Consider the following 18,852-nt stretch of genomic DNA (forward strand, 5'->3'; position numbering starts at 1 on the left):
TGTGAGCCACTGCACCCAGCCAACAATATGTTTAATGTAATGTTTGTTTCCAGGGTTTGCATCATAAGGGCAAATGCTAATGATGTTAAGTAAATTTGCTAAGGAAATACTAGGGGTGTGTATGTTAGACATCGTCACTGTAGGTAAGACTTAGAAGAAGGGGGAAAAAAAGTTGGGGTGTGTGTGTGTGTGTGTGTGTGTGTGTGTGTGTGAGAGAGAGAGAGAGAGAGAGAGAGATAGAGTTTTGGTTTACATTCCATCTGAATGTAAATGTATTTTCCTGTTTTTCCCCTTAGGGTGTTGTCATTGGAACAGGAGAAAATTCTGAATTTGGGGAGGTTTTTAAAATGATGCAAGCAGAAGAGGTGAGTACTTCATCTGTTAATGATATATTTGTTCCAAATCTGAAATTCTTCATTATAAGTAGAGGATAATACTGGATTATTTTATATACTATTGAGAGCAATATTTTATTCAGAATGGAAATCATTTGTCTTTGTTTAGAAATATAGTTGGAAAGGCTGTAATTGAAAAGGTCTAAATTGATGGTTTTAGTATTCTAAAGGATTTTGACCTTTACTCATTGTTTATAGTGGAAAAAGGCTTGTAGCCACTTATTTATAGATCTTAATTGTTTTCAGAAATTAGTATTATGGTAATTTTAAGGATTAGTAATTAGAACATGCCTTCTTTCAAAGTTTTTCAGCTTCACATAATTCCAGGTAAGTGTGGCAGGGTAAAGATTGCCAAGTAAAATAACCTATAAGATCTTCTTGGCTAAAAGTATTAAAGATGAGTTCTCTCATTTAAAATGCTTTGTTATTATAAAAAGAAGTTGCATTCTGTACATGTCATGCTCTCCCCAAATTATCTGGATTTCTCAGGTAACCTGCCAAAATTCCAGAATTTTTATTCCTTACTCTGTGACCTTGGGCATTGTGTAAAATCTGAGTCTCAGATTTCTCAGTGAAGGTGATACTTACCTTATGGGAGAGTTGTATGGTTAACTTAGGAATTGCTTTGTCAAGCACTTAGCAAGTCCCTGGCACCTGATAAAGCTTAGTAAATATAGCTAATTGTGGTGACAGTTTTCTTCAATTTATCAAGGCACCAAAAACCCCTCTGCAGAAGAGCATGGACCTCTTAGGAAAACAACTTTCCTTTTACTCTTTTGGTATAATAGGTAAGAGAAGAGTGAGTATGTGTATATCTTTAAGTTTTCTTTTTTGAATGTGAAGGGTGGTGGTATTCTAGTTTTATTTATTGGCTTTTCTTTTTTAATTTAATACTTTTTAAAATTATGAGACTAACTCCTAGTCACTGTTCATTTCGACAAAGACAAAAATAGAACTCTGTATAATTCTTGTAATTAGAAAATATTTCTTTAAGCATTTTAGTATTTGTCCTTACAGTCTTCAACAAAAATGTGGTACTATAGTTTTATGGACTGCGTTTCTATTTTTGTTTCACATATCCTGTCATAAAACTCTTGTCATTAAATTGATACATAAAACAAATGTAAAGGTTGTATAGTATTCCATTTTGTGGGAAAATATAATAAGACCTCTGTTAGACATTTATCTAGGTTTTTTTAGTCATATAAATGCTTCTTCAGTGTGGGTATCTTCTTGTAAATACTTGCCTTTTTTAAGGAAAAATTCTTAAAATAAAATTAGTCAAAGGGGATCCATGTAACTTTTAAATTTTTGGCCAACTTTAAGTGTTGTCATTAACTTCAACTGTAAATAAAAGAGTTCTGATTATTTGATTTCACAGTTCGTTATTAGGGAAACTGAATGCTTTGTCATATGTGGGTTGATTGTTTTTATTTTACTTTATGATCTGCCAGTGATTTCTTTTGTAACTTTTCCTGCATCTTAAATCTTAGATTGATAAAAAGCTTTTTATATGACTAGATTATCAGTCTTTTTGTTGTTTAAGTATTTTTACTTTTTCATTTAAGTTGCCTTTAGGCATGTAGAATAAACTTGGTATGAGGGCAATATACGTATTTATACCTAGTGTTCCATTATTGGAACACTAAGCATATGGAAGTTATTTATATCCTACTGCTCAATGTCTGATTGCAAAAATACAAAAAATTGCAACCTCAGGCACAAGTGGGTAGCATTCCCTTTTACTTGAGATTCTGTTAGCACCCTCCTATTGATCTCTGCAATTGAGGTTGTTTTGTTCTATTCCTAAAGATTTTCCCAACCTCATGGTTATAAAAACATTTATTAAAATGTTGTTGGTTTTTTTTTTTATTTTTGACATTTTACTATTTAAAATTTATTTTAGTACTGGGCTTAAGGTAGAGTTTTAACTTTATAATTCAAGTTAATTATCCTATTCTCTAATCCACTCTTTATTCATTGGGTTGAAATCATGTTTTTATCACACATTAAGCACTTGCATTAATTTTGGAGTCTTTTCTCCCTTATTTTTCTTACATGTTAATTATTCCAGCTAGCTTAGTATTTTAAGGTCAGTAATTCAATTTTTTTTTTTCTTTTCTTTTTTGCGATGGAGTCTCGCTCTTGTTGCTCAGGCTGGAGTGCAATGGTGCAATCCTGGTTGACTGCAACCTCTGCCTTCTGGGGTTCACACAATTCCCCTACCTCATCTTCCTGAATAGCTGGGATTAGAGGCACACACCACCACACACAACTAATTTTTTTTTTTTTGTATTTCTAATAGAGATGGGTTTCACCATGTTGGCCAGGCTGGTCTCAAACTCCTGACCTCAGGTGATTGCCCACCTCGGACTCCCACAGTGCTGGGATTACAGGAGTAATGCAATTTTAAAGCATTATTTCTGTTAATACAATATTAGTTGAAATAACTTCTTAAATATTAATTTTGTTCATCTATCTTCATTGTAAACATAAAGTAGAAGGTAGGAAGATATTTTAGTTGTTTTTGTTTGACTGGTTTGTATTCCCTCATAACTACTTTAATTTGATTATTGCTGTTCATTTTCTAGAAATTTTATAGTGAATTTGATAAATTGAAGGGCATTCTAGCCAATTAAATCTTTGTAGTTTCTATTAGCACTATACCATAAAACCATTTCAAATTTAGTAATCAATATGTTTCAACTTTATGATTATCTGGTTTTATGTTAGTGTATTACATTGGACATAATTTTTCTTGCCAAGGTCAAGAGCTAGATGAGAGTCGGCAATTTTTTTTTTTTTTGTAAAGGACTAGATAGTAAATATATTAGTCCATATGGTCTCTGTTGGAAAGACTTCACTTTGCCATTAGCATGAAAGCAGTCGTAGAAAATATATAAATAAATGAGTGTGGCTATGTTCCAACAAACTCCATTTACAAGAACAGACAGGAGATCCACAGATTATAGTTTGCTGACCCCTGGCATAATTCTTGAGATGTAATTTTTTTTATCGTGATAGTATTTCGGATTGGATCTTAGAAGGTTGCTATTTGGATAATCTGTAGTTATCCAAAGGCAAAAAAAAAAAAAATGTCGTAAATGTTCATATTGATTTACAATCTTGAGATTGCTTTTTTTTTAAACCTCTGATGCATCTGTGTTTGTTTTTTCCTCACAACCCTGCTTCTGTGCCCTTTTTCCCCTATTCTTTTCAAAGATAAAAGATTAAAGCAAGGAGTATTGGTTTATATGATTTTTAAACTTTTTAAATGCCATGAAAGTAGTAATTTTTAGATGTTAATGCAGTTGTAGGTGCTTAATGTAAGGTACATCACTTTTTGAGCCAAGTTCTAAGTGTTCCTTTGTAGGTAGTACAGATTTACTGTGAAATGTTTGGATATCATATTACGGAAAATAAAATTCTAGGGTTTTGCATATTTGATAGTAAATAGAAGACGTATCTGTTTGCTGCTGCCATCTTCTTTTTTTCATTGTATGAAAATACTGGTACTTTTTAAAAAAATTATCAGATACTGTTCCTTAAGGGATGGGTGGGAGCATTGTCAACCCAAGGTAAAATTGTGTGTGTGTGCATGTGTGATATGTCTGTGCACATGTGTGTGTATGTGACTATGCATAGCATTCACATTAAGCAGTGTTAACTTTAGCCTCCCCAGTTTAATAGATTTTTATAAAATCTTGTAGTTCTGATCTAATATGCCTTCCGTTTTATGTCTAGGGATGATTTAGATGCCTTCAACTTGTTCTCTTTTAGTTGATTTTACGTAAAAGGGAAAAATAACTATTTAATTCTGTTTTAGGAATCATCATGTTGGTTGGCTGGTTACTGGGAAAAGATATCCTGGAAATGTTTACTATTAGTGTAAGGTAAGTTCCAATACTTTATAATTGGAGTCTCTTCTGCTTTTATTCCTCTAATGGACATAGCTTACATTTTATTATGAAAGTCAGTATTATATAGAGCCTATAAGAGTATAATATCTCTACATAAATAATTCTAAAGTCATATATTAAAATTACCTCTAGAAAAATGAAAATGTATATATATGGTAATGAAGAAAACCCACACTAGATGTCTGGAATTACTAATGCATTATGGCATTTTTATATATAAATAGACAATTAAGGATTGTGAAATTGAAAACTAGCAGCATGAAAGAGAAAGTTCACGATATAGAAATTGAATAATCAATTTCAGAAGAAAGCATAACATTTAAGAAATAGAAGACAAATTTGAAAACAAAGTGGAAGAAACTGCATCCATGAGATAGATTGTTGTAGAAAAGGATCAGAGAACAAAAAGAGTTTTTAGAAATTAAGACTATGATTCCTGAAATTAAAAATTCCATTTTAGGGGTGTAATATAAACTGAAAGAGGTCTCCCCCAAAAAGAGGAAAAAGTCTTCAACAGAATGAGAGAAAATGATAAAGAAGAATAATTTCAGGAAATACCATTTCTAACTAATTGGAGTTTCAAAAAGATGTAAGGAGAAATTACATAAGATATGACACACAAATATTTTCTCAAGCTAAGGCAAGAAGTCTTTATAGATTGAAAGTATTCACTGAATGCCAAGCAGGATGGAAAAAACTTCAACCTTGATACGTAATTGTGAAACTAAAGAAAAAAAGGTCATCTACAAAGGAAGGGTAACTAGGCTGGCATCAGACTTCTCATTAGCAGCTGCAGTTTCTACCACAGGGTCTTCTTAGGTTCTTTTAAATATTCCAACTCACAAGACTTTCCCAGACCGCATCTGATACCTGTGTCCTAAACGTAGCAGGGTAATTTCAGACAACCTTCTCCTGCAAGTCTGCAGCAATTCATGTAGCAGTTCACTCAAGTACAATAAGGTCAACCTTGTGAGTGTGGGATCTACTTTGGGTTAAAATGTCTTCTGTTCTATGAGAGACATATTTTGAAACGTGTTTCCAGATGCCTGTGAGGGACATGTCTAGTTACAAGAGATACTACACTCGAGAAACTCAAAGCTATAACTTCCTATAAGATAATTATAACTGTCCTAGTTCAGAGAGACTTTATTAATCAGGGGCTCCTTTAGTCATAGCAGTATTATCCAGAAGCATACTTGACATACTATTCTTATGAGATCACTAGGTGAATAGAACTAGAGTTAATCAAATTCATAAGGGGAAAATTATTAACTCTTCATCCACAGCAACATCAGATTGCGTTAGAATACAGTGGAGCAGTGGTACCAAATTATGTGGAAAATGATCATAAATTTGTAAATTAGGCCTAGACAAAGGATCAGTCCAATTAGGTAGGCAAGTACTGTTAACATTCATTTCTTCCCCATCCTTTTTTTGTTTTAAAATGAGTAAAATGTTCATTTAACAACTTTCTAACTATAGTTAGAAATTACACTTCTAACTAGAAGTATAAAAGAAGTTATATTTCTTCCACAGCTTTATAGGTAATTGTAATTTTCAAACATTGAATATTTCATGTGATTTGATGTGTCTGTACAGAAAGAGTAAGATAAAAACATTTAATAAGATTAAATCTAATTTGCAAAAAGTGATACCTGACATTTGTTGTGTGCTCTTGCAAAGAGTGCATAGGACATTTCCACAGCAATCAAAAAGGTAAAATCTTTTTAAACTTAAATTTCAAGTTTCCTCTACTGTTCCTTCTAATTCTAATACCTGGAAATATTTTCAGGTTTTGATTTCTAGATGTAATGTGTTTTGTTACATATACATATATTTTATCCTTAAACATTTTTATTTTTAACCATTTAAACAATATGATCAGATTCAGCATGATGATATCATCACAGACTCTGTAGAAGTCCTCTATGTAAGATTAACGTTGAGATTCCTAGTGCACTATCGTGAAAAACCAGTTAAAGATGGTACACAGCTATGCTTTAGTGGGATTTCCTGTTGGTTTGGGATCATAACCATATAAGAAAGTAGCTGTTCTTACAAGGATGGCTCCAAGGAAAAAGACTGGTTGGCACAAAATCTTGAAGCCAAAAATAGGAGATCAGTGTTGATAATATTATACATAAAGAGGTTGTAAATCCTTTTAAAATATTATCTGCGTATTTAGTAACAGCAGATATTACAAGGCCTCCAAGTGCCTGAAGAACAACTAGTATTCAGGTCAGTCAGTTATATCCCTGAAAAAATATATTCTTTGATACCAGTTCTCCATCATAAATGTATATACCCATTAATCCTAATATACTTCCAAAGAAACCAAGCTGAATGTTTCTTATCCACACTGATTGTTGAAGATTTTCTCAAAGTAAACCCCTGCAAAGCCACTTGAGAAGCATGCTGTGAGAACAGCCATGAGCCCTACAAATTGAGAGCCAGCGCAAAGTTCTTAGAATCAAGCTGAGAATCTGAGGGCCACTGTACAATAGCAACTCCTGTCATCAGAATTACTAGGGATAGCCACTGGTATACACTCAGTTTTTTACTAAGCATAGACAAAGAAAATAATGCTCTTGTAAGAATTTTCAACTGATGTGTGACCAAGCCTTTGCATTTCTTTAAATTCCTGTGGCATCTTGAGTTCGAGGTGCTGGTCGAGTGGATCTGTGCCTACCACTCTTACCCATCCTTGTATGAATTCTAGCAAAACAAGGGTGAAAGAAAGGAAGATGATAATAGGTATAACAAAGGGCAAGCACTTATTTAGGCATCTAAGGAAAAGAAATCCTGGCAGACATCTGTTGTAAGTGTAGGAAATATTTCAAATATTAGAACAAAAATCAATGTCTTACAAAAGGAAAAGTCAAATAGATTACAAGGAATCAGCGGAATAAATAAGAAGTAAAAAGATATTTGTGATATAGTAAAGAAATGTATTTTTTTTCCTCAAGGGAGTGAAAATGCAGTTTGAAACTCTTGGTTTAAATTTGTATTTAAAAAATCCATGGGTTAAATATAAAATAAAAATGAGGAATGAGTTTGAGATATTAAACATTAACATATTATCCATTGGATCAATTTTTAGTTTTTAAGAATTTGGGGTTTTTCTTTGTTTTTTTTTTTTAAGTTCTGTTTATACAGATTGACATATCATAACTTTTATTCTTTCTTCAAGGTCTTCCAAAAAACAAGAAACTTAAAAATTTTTAAATAGAAAAAAATTCATTCTGTTTTGCAATTGCGTTTTGCAGTATGGGTCCACTGGACTCTTTTATAAATATAAGCTACATTATGGGACCTTTAATGAACCTATTTTTTCTCTTTCTTGAGTATTTTACGATATCTTCATCCTAGGAATTATTTTAACAATTATTTGCAAGAGTGCTAAAGATGACTAAAACAATAAGAAAGCAGAAAAATGATGGAATCATTGAGAGGGTTGATGTAATAATAAAATAAATTGTCACTATTCTCTTACTCTTTAGTTTTCTTATTATGTTGCCCAAACTATTGCATTATTTAAGAAGGTGTAAAAGAAGTCTAAAGTCACAGTCTCTAGATTTGTTTCTTGTAGCTTTCATTGAACAAAAGTTAGAATTCAGAATTTTTCACTTTCTACAATAATGGCAAAGAGAATAATTGACAGAGAATACTTATTGCAATTATTATTAGACAAATCAGAAGATCATTGCAAGGAGCTAAATAGAAGCACTGTAGGCTATAATGATATGGGTGAAATTAATCATATCTTCTCGAACTCCTTAATTTTGATGAGTGAGTGGTCTCTTTCTAAGGACAAAAAAGAAACAAGTATTTTTTTCCAGTTATTTTACAGCAAGGACTCTTATCATGCAGTAGTTTTCAAGCAAGAATCTGGGCCATCTCTTTTTGCTAAACGAATGTATGACCCTATTTCATTCATCTTTTGTAATGCTTGTTTACCAGCATTGACTTCATATTGCTTATAAGTGGAGAAATGATGAAGGCTGGTATGAATATAAAGGTAATTAACAGGAAATAGATTATGCAGAAGTAGAAAAATTCATTGGATTCATCATTGTAATTGGTGTTTATAAATCTAAAATTGAAAATGTTTAGCAGTTATGGAACAAAGAAGATAACTTCTCTTTTCAAAACAATTGAGAGTCATCATTGTTTTTAGAAGTGTTGCAATTTGACAGAACAAATGTAAGAAAGAAGAATTAGACTGATAAGCTAGAGCCTGTTAGAAATATTTTCTTTAAATCTGAAGTATTTATAAGATAAATACGTTCCAAGTTCACCAGAGACAGTGAATGAGCAGTTAGTTGCATTTTAAAGATGTTACTCATTTCAAGTGTAGATACCTTGAAGTCCAGGAATAGTTTTGGGTTATCATTAAAATGAAAATTTAGAGTGAAGTTTTTACAATTTATTTATTCCTCTGTAAAGTTTTGCTAATATGACTTAAATATAAAAGATCGAAAAGATTGATTGCATCTAGATTGTAAATGATGATGCCTATTTTTCCTTAATGGAAGCATTTAAAAAAGGAAAAGAAAAAGAAAAGAGAGGATGGCCTTTGAATTAGGAACCTTCTTTTTGAGAAGTCCAAAGGAGAAAAGGAAGTATTAATTATAACATACTTTTTTCTTGACTCTTCAGTGTATAGTCTTCAGCAATAATATTGTTGCTCATTTGCTTTCAACTCTTCAGCAATAGTATTGTTGCTCATTTGCTTTCAACTTTTAAAATCAACCAGTAAATAAAGCATGAAAAAGTCAATTACAGTAATTGAAAAGGATGCTAACGTACTAGATTATGCAAAGAAAAAGTTGATGGCCAGGCATGGTAGCTCACACCTGTAATCCCAGCGCTTTGGAAGGCCATGGTGGGCGGATCACGAGGTCAAGAGATTGAGACCATCTCGGCCAATAAGGTGAAATCCTGTCTCTACTAAAAATACAAAACTTAGTTGGGCAGGGTGGCATGTGCTTGTAGTCCCAGCTACTTGGAGGCTAAGGGAGGAGAATTGCTTGAACCCGGGAGGCAGAGGTTGCAGTGAGCAGAGGTTGTGCCACTGCACTCCAGCCTGGCTACAAAGTGAGACTCTGTCTCAAAAAAAAAAAAAGAAAGTTGGTAATAAAAATTAGGAAATAGAAGCAGCAGAGGGAACAGTGGTAGAATGAAGAGTAGGATTGCTTATATTCTTATTTGTAGCAGAGTCAAGAGATAGTATTTGGAATGGCACAAAGAATGACTTGTTATTTTTTCATTATAAAAGGCAAGAGTGAAATAATTTTTTAAATTGTGATAAAATACACATATGAAATTTATAGTTTTAAAGAGTTAATTTGGTGGAGTTAAGTATGGTCACAGTATTTTACAATTGTTAACCACTGTCAAGATTCAGAAGCTTTCATCGTGCCAAAAGAAAATCCCGTACACATGAAGCAGTCATTCCCCAGGTCTCCTCTTCCCCTAGTCCCTGGCAACTACTCACTAATCTGCTATTTCTGTGGATTTGCCTATTCTAGATATTTCGTATAAATGGAATGATATAATATGGGACTTTTTATATTTTTCACTTAGCATAATATTTTCAAGGTTTATTCATGTTTGTAGATGTATTAGTACTTCATTCCTTTTTGTAGCTAAAGTAATATTCCATTGCATGGATGTCACAATTTTACGTTTATCAGTTGATGAATAATTGGCCTGTTTCCATCTTTTGGCTATCGTGAATAGTATTGCTGTGAACATTCATGTATGAGTTTTTGTTTGAACGTTTGTAGTTATCTGTATTTTATAGATGAGGACAGTAAACTACAGAGGTGGATTAGTAAGTAACCCAGGATCATACAAGTAAGAGATGGTGAAGCCAGGGGTACAAATCCAGGCAATTTGATGACAGAACCTGTATTTTCAACCACTGTGTTTAACCTGGCAACTACCAGGTATCCAGTAAATGTTAATCAACTTTCTGTTCCTTTTGAGAAGTTTATTTTTTATGTGTTGACTATGTTAATTTTGCATTTTATTAAGCTTTAAGTAACATCCAGTTTAGATTGTTGCTATGAGTACTGTTTAACCTCCATTTTAATACTTTATATATATTGGTTACAGTTTGGCTGTAGCAGCGATTCCTGAAGGTCTCCCCATTGTGGTCACAGTGACGCTAGCTCTTGGTGTTATGAGAATGGTGAAGAAAAGGGCCATTGTGAAAAAACTGCCTATAGTTGAAACTCTGGGTAAGTCTGTGTTAAGAGCATTCCTATGCAATGATGTGTAAGTTTATGTCAATAGTAAATCATCTCAGAGTTTTACAGTTTTTGTCCTAGAGATTTGCATTATGATGTTTGATTTATGGCAAAATTGGATATGGTTTTAACAATTGAAAAAGGCAATTAATAATTCCTATCCCTTAGGTGTGGGGACTTGAAATCTTTCTACATCATAGTGTTTAATGCTCAAATCATGTTAAGAAAATCCATACAGTAACTGCAATTTTAGAGTAAAATTAATAGAATATTTTTCTTGTGACATGTCAAAGAAGATAATGTGTTATTATAGATCCCAAATGTTGTACTTGAGTTGAATTTGCCTGTAAGAACAGTAAATATATAGTAGTTGTATTGCTATAACAAAACTTCATGTGCATTGTGCTTTGAAACTCCAAATATGTACTGAATTTGATTTCTAGTTTGTATTTTAATATCTTCTCCATATACGAGAAAGTGAAATACTTTGAAAAATCCTGACTGTAGAAATTATGCGGGTTTATATTTAGAAATTCTGCAAACTTTCTAGAAAGGTATTATATAAAATCATTACATAAAGCTAATGTGAAGTAGCTTTGTAGAAACTAACTATATATAAATAAGAAAATGTCAACATCTAATTTGTATTTTTAATTTTGGAAACTGCACCTTATACTGAAGCAGGCATAATGAGAGAAGTTAATCTAAAATTACCAATGAGTTTGATCTCTATAAAATTCAGAGAATTAGGACAGGATTTTAGTCTTTGATTTGTTTTTTAAGTAAACCTATATTTCTCCTTGATTCTTTTGGTGACCTGTAATGATTTAATTCTTTAGGCTGCTGTAATGTGATTTGTTCAGATAAAACTGGGACACTGACGAAGAATGAAATGACTGTTACTCACATATTTACTTCAGATGGCCTGCATGCTGAGGTACTCTATAGGTTTTTTAAAACTAAAAAGCAAAAACAGTATGCCTTTAAGAAACATGATGTTTAACATTCCAAACAGTTCTAGTGTCTTACCTTCAAAAAGGCTGTAAATTAGTAGTGGAGTTATTTTCACTCTCTGTGATTCTACTAAGTCTTTGTCTCATTCCGTTTGTACGCTTGTTCAATCCAAAAACTTTGATTCCTCCTTGACATCGCTCTTTCAGTCACCCCTTCATCCATCCGTAATCAAATCCTGCCAATTTTGACTTCTTAAAGAATTTTCCCAGCCATCTACTTTGTAGCCAGCTTCTTTAAGTTGCTGTCATTTCTCACCTGCTATTTTGATAAAGCTTCTTGACTGGTCTTTATCTATTCTTGCTGCCCTCACTCCATAAGCAGCTTGAGAGATCTTTTTAGAACCAAATTTTAAGCATGTCACTCCATAAATTAAGGTACTCCAATGGTTTTCCATTGTGATCAGGATCCTGAACTGTGGCCCCTCTTCATCCTTTGCACCTTAATTCCAGGCCACTTCTTCAGAACACCCAGAAGTGGCCCTATGTTATATGTTTTCTTAGCATTTTATATCTCTTAGTCCTTATCTTAGGTAAAATTTTCTATCCCTTTTCCCCATTGTAAGTTGTAAAAGAGCATGAGCTATATTGCCTAGCACAGAGCCTGCTTCATAGTAATAAATACTTGATAAATGAATGAATGAATCATATTATTTTAGCAATTATATATTGATACGTTGACAGTCTCTTAAGTGCACATCACTGTACAGTAGTCTTCCTGAAGCTGGTTATGGACAAGTTCTAATCCTACTCAGTCTGTGCAGGATTTTTGACTGGAATGCTCTTAACACTGCTTATGTTGGGTACAGTAATTTAAAATGTATTTATAGCTAATTTACTGAGAAAAGTAAGCATGAGACAAATTGACAGAAGTTGTACTTGGGTTTATTTACGTCCGTTTTACATAGGTTTTGAAAAGACGATATTTACAGTATTAGATTTGGTCAAAGATAACTCACCTATGGTGGTGAATGTGCCTTTCTGAATGATTCAGAAGGGTTATTGGGATTACGTGTGCTTATATGTTCCAGGTATGGAAGGTAGAATATTAGTTGTTCTTTTGTTTTCAGGTCATGTTATATGTAATGCATTAACTCTTTGTTAATTGTTTTATCTCTAAATTATATCATTAAACATTTATTTATTTATTTTTATTTTTAATAGAGATGGGTCTTGCTTTGTTGCGCAGGCTGGTCTTGAACTCCTGGGCTAAAGTGATTCTCCAACCCCAGTTTCCCAAAGTGCTAGGATTATAGATGTGAGCCACCACGCCTGGTCACTAAATTGTATGGTTTTTACTGTGAACTTTCCTTTTGTTCAGCTTGGTTTGTTCTAGACATATGATATAAATATCTGGTTTGTCTCTGCCCTGATTTTTAAAATTGGTGTGTAATATGCTATGTTAAAATAATTTGTAAGTGCTAGTGTATATCTCAATGTCTCCAAGCCTGCATGTTTGCAAAAAGAAGACTGCTTTTGTCTAGATCACATGTTTGTGTTATGTGTTACATGAGGTAATGGATTGGAGTTCTTTGCAAACTGTAGTATGCTATATAAATGTAATGTCATATAAGTTTAAGTTTACTTATGTATATTTTCATAGCTTATTCTTTTAATAGTATATTGTAAATAGAAAACAATGTCTTTTTAATCATTGTGAGGAGAATTAGAATCTATATTTCTCTACTAAATATCCTTTTTTAAGACAAATTTTAATGCTTTTCTAGATAAACACTTTAACAGTGTCATTATAAATGAACAGAACTCATGATAGTTTTGGGGTTTTATAGGTCTCGTCACCACCTAATGTTTGTATTATTGATCCCATTTTATGATCTGTAGGTTACTGGAGTTGGCTATAATCAGTTTGGGGAAGTAATTGTTGATGGTGATGTTGTTCATGGATTCTACAACCCAGCTGTTAGCAGAATTGTTGAGGTAAATACTTTTTTTTTTTCCTCAGGAAGGTGACTTTCTTTATAATAACTTAAGACCCAGTAATAGGTTCATAATTTATGTGTATTTTTCTTAGGCGGGCTGTGTGTGCAATGATGCTGTAATTAGAAACAATACTCTAATGGGGAAGCCAACAGAAGGGGCCTTAATTGCTCTTGCAATGAAGGTACGTACTTAAATCTCCTCTTTGACATATGAGACATTACCCTCACAACAGGACACAATGTCATCAATTTCAGTATTACTAGTTTTTAGGTATTGAGTGAAAAAAACTCATAATATTTCATTGTTTTTACTCTCTTTTGGGTGCCAGTTTTATTCCTATAAATATAAAGCATAGAGCTATTTCAGTATAACCTTATTGTGTATATGCAAGTTACAAACTAATGAGCAGTCATTGATTTCTTAGGAAGAAGTGTTCCCGTCTTCCACAATACTGACATCTACATGTGAAATACTTTATAAATGTGTAATTACTGACAAATAGTAACTTTTGAATGAATAAAAGGCAACATTCTTCAGTATTTCTATGTAAAGATAATAACACAGTCATGGGAAAATAGCTTTCTTTTCCCAGTCTTTCCTTTTTCTCCTTTGTTAATTTCTCAAAATGATTGTAAAGTTATTTATTTTGGGGAGAAGTCTCAGTTAACTTTTCATCTGTCCCAATCTGTCTTCTTATTCCCTGTCTTATATTTGATTCAGTGAGAAACCTGTTAAGTTCAGCCTATCATTCATAAGAAAAATAACTATTCCTGCTTTTAAGAATATTCAGAGAAAATCTTGATACTTGTGTAAAGCAAGAGGCTTCTAAGTGAGGTTACTTGAAATGAGAGACAGTATAGAATTACAGGTTATTATAACATAGTTAATGAAATAAAATTGATAGTTTTAGAATATATAGTTTCCTTGACCAAAAATCAAATTTCTATATCATTTGGTCTCATTACAACTAAAATAGCATAGTACTCAATAAATGAATCAGTTATCAAGTATTTCCTGTGTTATGCTTACAAGATATTAGTTTCTTTGAGAGATAAAGAGTATGAAACCATCTTTTATGGGCAGAGACCTCATATTTTAGGTAGGGAATTTATAGTGACGTTCTTGAAACAAAAGGCAGTCCAAGACAGCAGACAGTGAAATCTGAACATTGAGTCACATGTAAGAACAATGCAGATTCAGAGCTGGGATATTAGGGCTTGAAGGATAGGAAGGATTTATATGAGGTAAGTTAGGGAATCAACTAAAGTAGAAGCAGAGAGGAATAAAAGAGCATAAAATGGATTGTGGCTAATGAGTTGACTAACCTGGGTGAAATGAAAGATACTTGAGCGACCAGGAGGATTTTTGTAGATGCTGTATGTGGTGGGTTTCTGGAGAACTTTATTTAAGGCCAAAAACAAGAGTCTGAACATGTTTCAATAGAAAATAGCAATACATGGTAGCATTTTGAGTAGTTTAAACATTTTTTGATATTTGGAAGACAGTTTTTCAGCATTTTTGATATTTGGATGTTAGATATGGATGCAAAGGTTATTGGGAGGGAAAACAGCTACATGACTAGTAATATTCAGGACATAAAGTAGTGGAGGGTAAGGGACTAGGATGATAACAAGTGAGACATTGGAGTCCCTAAGAAGTAAGAGATTTAAAGTACATGCTCAGAATTGGTTGAGTACTTTTATTTACTTATATCCTGCTTCCTTTCAGAATTTGAGCTGGTAGAGGGATTAATACAGTGGGTGTGGGAGGTTTAGTTAGCGTACAGTCCAGAAAACCTGCCTTAGACTATATTTACATACATGGGCTTCCATGTTGAAAATGTATGCTGATATATAGGGAAGTTTAGTATATATAGATGGAGCACTTACTCTTTCATGGTTAACTGAAAAATAATCCAGCCAACCTGGCTACAAGCTGTGACCCTTGTTTTTTGTTAAAGGAAAAAATAATCACATATTGGTGAGAATTAACTTTCTTTTTGTGCCATATAGATGGGTCTTGATGGACTTCAACAAGACTACATCAGAAAAGCTGAATACCCTTTTAACTCTGAGCAAAAGTGGATGGCTGTTAAATGTGTACACCGAACACAGCAGGTATCCATCTGTTTAAAGAATGCTTATATTCTGTTTAGCTTAGATGACTGTTTTTTCATTTACTGTCCACCTTTGGGTTTAAACAGTCATTGTACATAATAAAGACTTATTGCTTTAAAGTATGTGTAATTAATAGTACACTCATCTCTTGTTTGTGTTATCTTTGATAGTCTTTCCTTGTGGAATCCGTACATAGATATATTCATGGAGTTGTTGCTGTGTGAGCAAACAGCTTAAATGAGTTGTAGCCTGGTCCCCTAAAGCCTGTGACATCAGGTTTTTTCTTATCAGGAACTGTTCTTCATGATAGTTCCTTATAAGGTCTTTGCAGATTGTGTTTCAAAATGTGTTCTTTCACTGAAGGAATGTCTTATCTTCAGAACAAACGAAACCACATTACTTTGTTGAAAAGTAGTTTGCAAATGTATGTAATTCATGTTGCTTACTCCAGTTTACAAGCTGACAAAATGACATAACTGTATTTTAAACTGCCACCTTGTTCCTGGGTGCTTTAGACATGTTTCCAGTGTAATAAGATTTCTGAATTATCTACAGCATATAATTATATCACTCATAGTTGCTATTACCAGCTTGATGCTTAAACTTTAAAAAATATTTAAGCTTAAGCTTAGGCGCAGTGGCTCATGCCTATAAACCCAGCATTTTGGGAGGCCGAGGCCAGTGGATCACCTGAGGTCAGGAGTTTGAGACCAGCCTGACCAATATGGTGAAACCCCGTCTCTACTAAAAATATAAACATTAGCCGGGTGTGGTGGTATGAGCCTATAGTTCCAGCTACTTGGGAGGCTGAGACAGGAGAATTGCTTGAACCTGGGAGGCAGAGGTTGCTGTGAGCCAAGGTTGTGCCACTGCACTCCAGCCTGGGTGACAGAGTGAGACTTAATCTCAAAAAAAAAAAAAAAAAATAATAATAATAATAATAATAATTGAACCTTAAACTTTTCCTCACTCTGTTGTCTAGGCTGAATGCAGTGGTATGATCTCGGCTCACCACAACCTCAGCCTCCTGGGTGCAAGTGATCCTCCCACTTCAGCCTCCCAAGAAGCTGGGACTATAAATACATGCCACCATACCTGGCTAATTTTGCTTACTTTTTGTGGAGATGGGGTCTCATTATGTTGCCCAGGCTGGTCTTGAACCCCTGGACTCAGGTGATCCTCCTGCCTTGGGCTTCTAGAATGCTGGGATTACAGGCATGGGCCACCACACCTGGCCTTATTTGTTATTTTTACAGTTCCTTTGATAGTAATGACTAGTTGGTTATATGTTTTTTACCTATGAGCAAACACATGATTTTTGTACACGATACCTATGATTACATCTCTATAGAAAACAGGAATGAAAGGATCTCCCTTCATTCATATAAGTGGTAACATACTGGCTTTAAAAGGAAGGCCAGGTTGGTTAACACTGAACTTTGAATAGAAGTCTTACAGAAACTATGTTCATGAGGGCGAAAAAAAAGATTTGTCTGTTCTTTAAAGGAACTTATACAAACTTAGGTGAAGGAAGACAATTAGGAAAGAAACTATGAAAATATAATGCCTTTCACTTTAAACCTGTTAATGTAAAGCTTTCAAAAATTACATTAAGCTTAGGTAGTTTTCAACTGATGTCCCTTAACCATATAGTTATGTGGCAAGAATATGCATATGACTTTTTTTTGATAGGTCTATTTCACTACATTTTGTAAACCATCACACAATACTTCAAGATAGTGTGGCTCATGTAATGTTTAATAATTTTCCTTTTCAGCAACTTTGAATGTTAACCTCACCAAAGTTTTACATTGGAAGATTAAATCTTCTCAGTTGTGGGAGTGATGGACAGAGAGTGGCAGGATATAAGTTTGGAAACATTTGATGATTATTCTCATTTGCTGACCTGAAGCGTATCTTTTGCAAAACAAAACCAACCAATGAAATGAACAAACAAAACCCCAATCACAGATGTGACTCAGGATCTAGAAGAAGTCAGCCTGACACAGATAGGGGAAACTTACCAATTTAAAAGTGACCTCAGTGGCTCAAATAGTTTGCTTTTAAAGGACTGTCAGTTGAACATGACAATATATGTTTATCTCTACTATCTCCCTGGAACCACCAAGATCACAAACAAGGATTAAAAGATACAAACTCACCAAGAGAAAGTATAGGAAAGATTAAAAGGTGACAGGTACCTTTGAAGGCAGGGAGTAAGGCATAAGGCTAAAAATGGTAGAGAAGTTTGAAATTCTGAATAAGGAACCAACAGAACTCCCCCAAGTACCTTTGCTGCTGCTTTAGGCCATGGTTAGCCTTCCTTTACCCCTGTAGAACACCAGAAACCTGGGGATAAGAGTAGAGGGCAGGATTAAGGCTTAAGACTGAAAACAGAGTGATTAAGATGTCATTGTCCTGAAGGATAAAACCCTAGTCCTTAACACCACTTGTCACTTAGAATGCATGAAGGCTGGCATCTACCTACCCTCATTCCCTAAATAAGATTCAAGAGTTTTAGAAAAGCTGCCTGGTCTCATAAGGCAGCGGTTCCCAGCCTTTTTGGCACCAGGGACCGGTTTCCTGGAACTTTTCCACAGGCAGGGAATGGTTTTGGGATGACAGTGGTCCACCTCAGATCCTCAGGCATTAGATTCTCATAAGGAGCCCACAAACTAGATCCCTTTCATGTCATGTGAAGTTCCCAATAGGGTTCACACTCCTATGAGAATCTAATGCCCTGGCTGACCTGAGAGGATAGATGGAGCTCAGGCAGTAGTGCTCGCTTGCCTGCAGCTCACTTCTGCTGTGTGGCTGGGTTCCTAACATGCCACGGACTGTACTGGTCCACTGCCTTGGAGCTGGGGACACCTGTCGTAAGGGGCACCTCTGAACTAAGCTCTTTGTTCATTGGAATCACTTACCTACTCCTAGACTTCATCTCATCATCCGCAAGGCTTACCAGTTGATGCTTAGCTCTACCAGTGCCTATGGAGCTTCTAGTCTTTTGATTGCTTCACTCTTAAATACAAATGAACAGGGAAGGATTGCAAGATACTTGGAGAAAATGAAAGCCAAAGATTAAACCAACAGAGAAAGGGGTCTCAGAGAAAGGTAATGGCAGATACTGAAGAAAATTTCCAAAAACCATAAAAATGACAAAATACTTGTAATGGAATGTTTATCAAATAAAGTCAAGAAATGTATCAAAGTAG

At 34.1% G+C, this 18,852-nt stretch overlaps 1 protein-coding gene and 1 pseudogene across 6 annotated transcripts in view; one reads left to right on the top strand and one right to left on the bottom strand.

Moving 5' to 3' along the window:
* ATP2C1 (ATPase secretory pathway Ca2+ transporting 1) overlaps positions 1-18,852 on the top strand; it is a 167,435-nt gene that overhangs the window by 104,726 nt on the left and 43,857 nt on the right. For all 6 annotated transcript variants that reach the window (XM_064378683.1, XM_064378684.1, XM_064378686.1 and 3 more), the window contains 8 exons: positions 297-365; positions 1,108-1,183; positions 4,222-4,288; positions 10,436-10,560; positions 11,409-11,506; positions 13,422-13,517; positions 13,612-13,701; positions 15,533-15,637. In XM_064378683.1, coding sequence (XP_064234753.1) covers positions 297-365; positions 1,108-1,183; positions 4,222-4,288; positions 10,436-10,560; positions 11,409-11,506; positions 13,422-13,517; positions 13,612-13,701; positions 15,533-15,637 — 726 coding nt within the window. The remainder of the gene's footprint in view (positions 1-296; positions 366-1,107; positions 1,184-4,221; positions 4,289-10,435; positions 10,561-11,408; positions 11,507-13,421; positions 13,518-13,611; positions 13,702-15,532; positions 15,638-18,852) is intronic.
* Positions 6,309-7,679, bottom strand: LOC135275902 (UDP-N-acetylglucosamine transporter-like; annotated as a pseudogene).

Source organism: Aotus nancymaae, unplaced genomic scaffold (assembly GCF_030222135.1).
Source record: "Aotus nancymaae isolate 86718 unplaced genomic scaffold, 86718_ANA_hifiasm-v0.15.2.pri h1tg000019l, whole genome shotgun sequence".
In the NCBI taxonomy this organism is placed as follows: Eukaryota; Metazoa; Chordata; class Mammalia; order Primates; family Aotidae; genus Aotus; species Aotus nancymaae.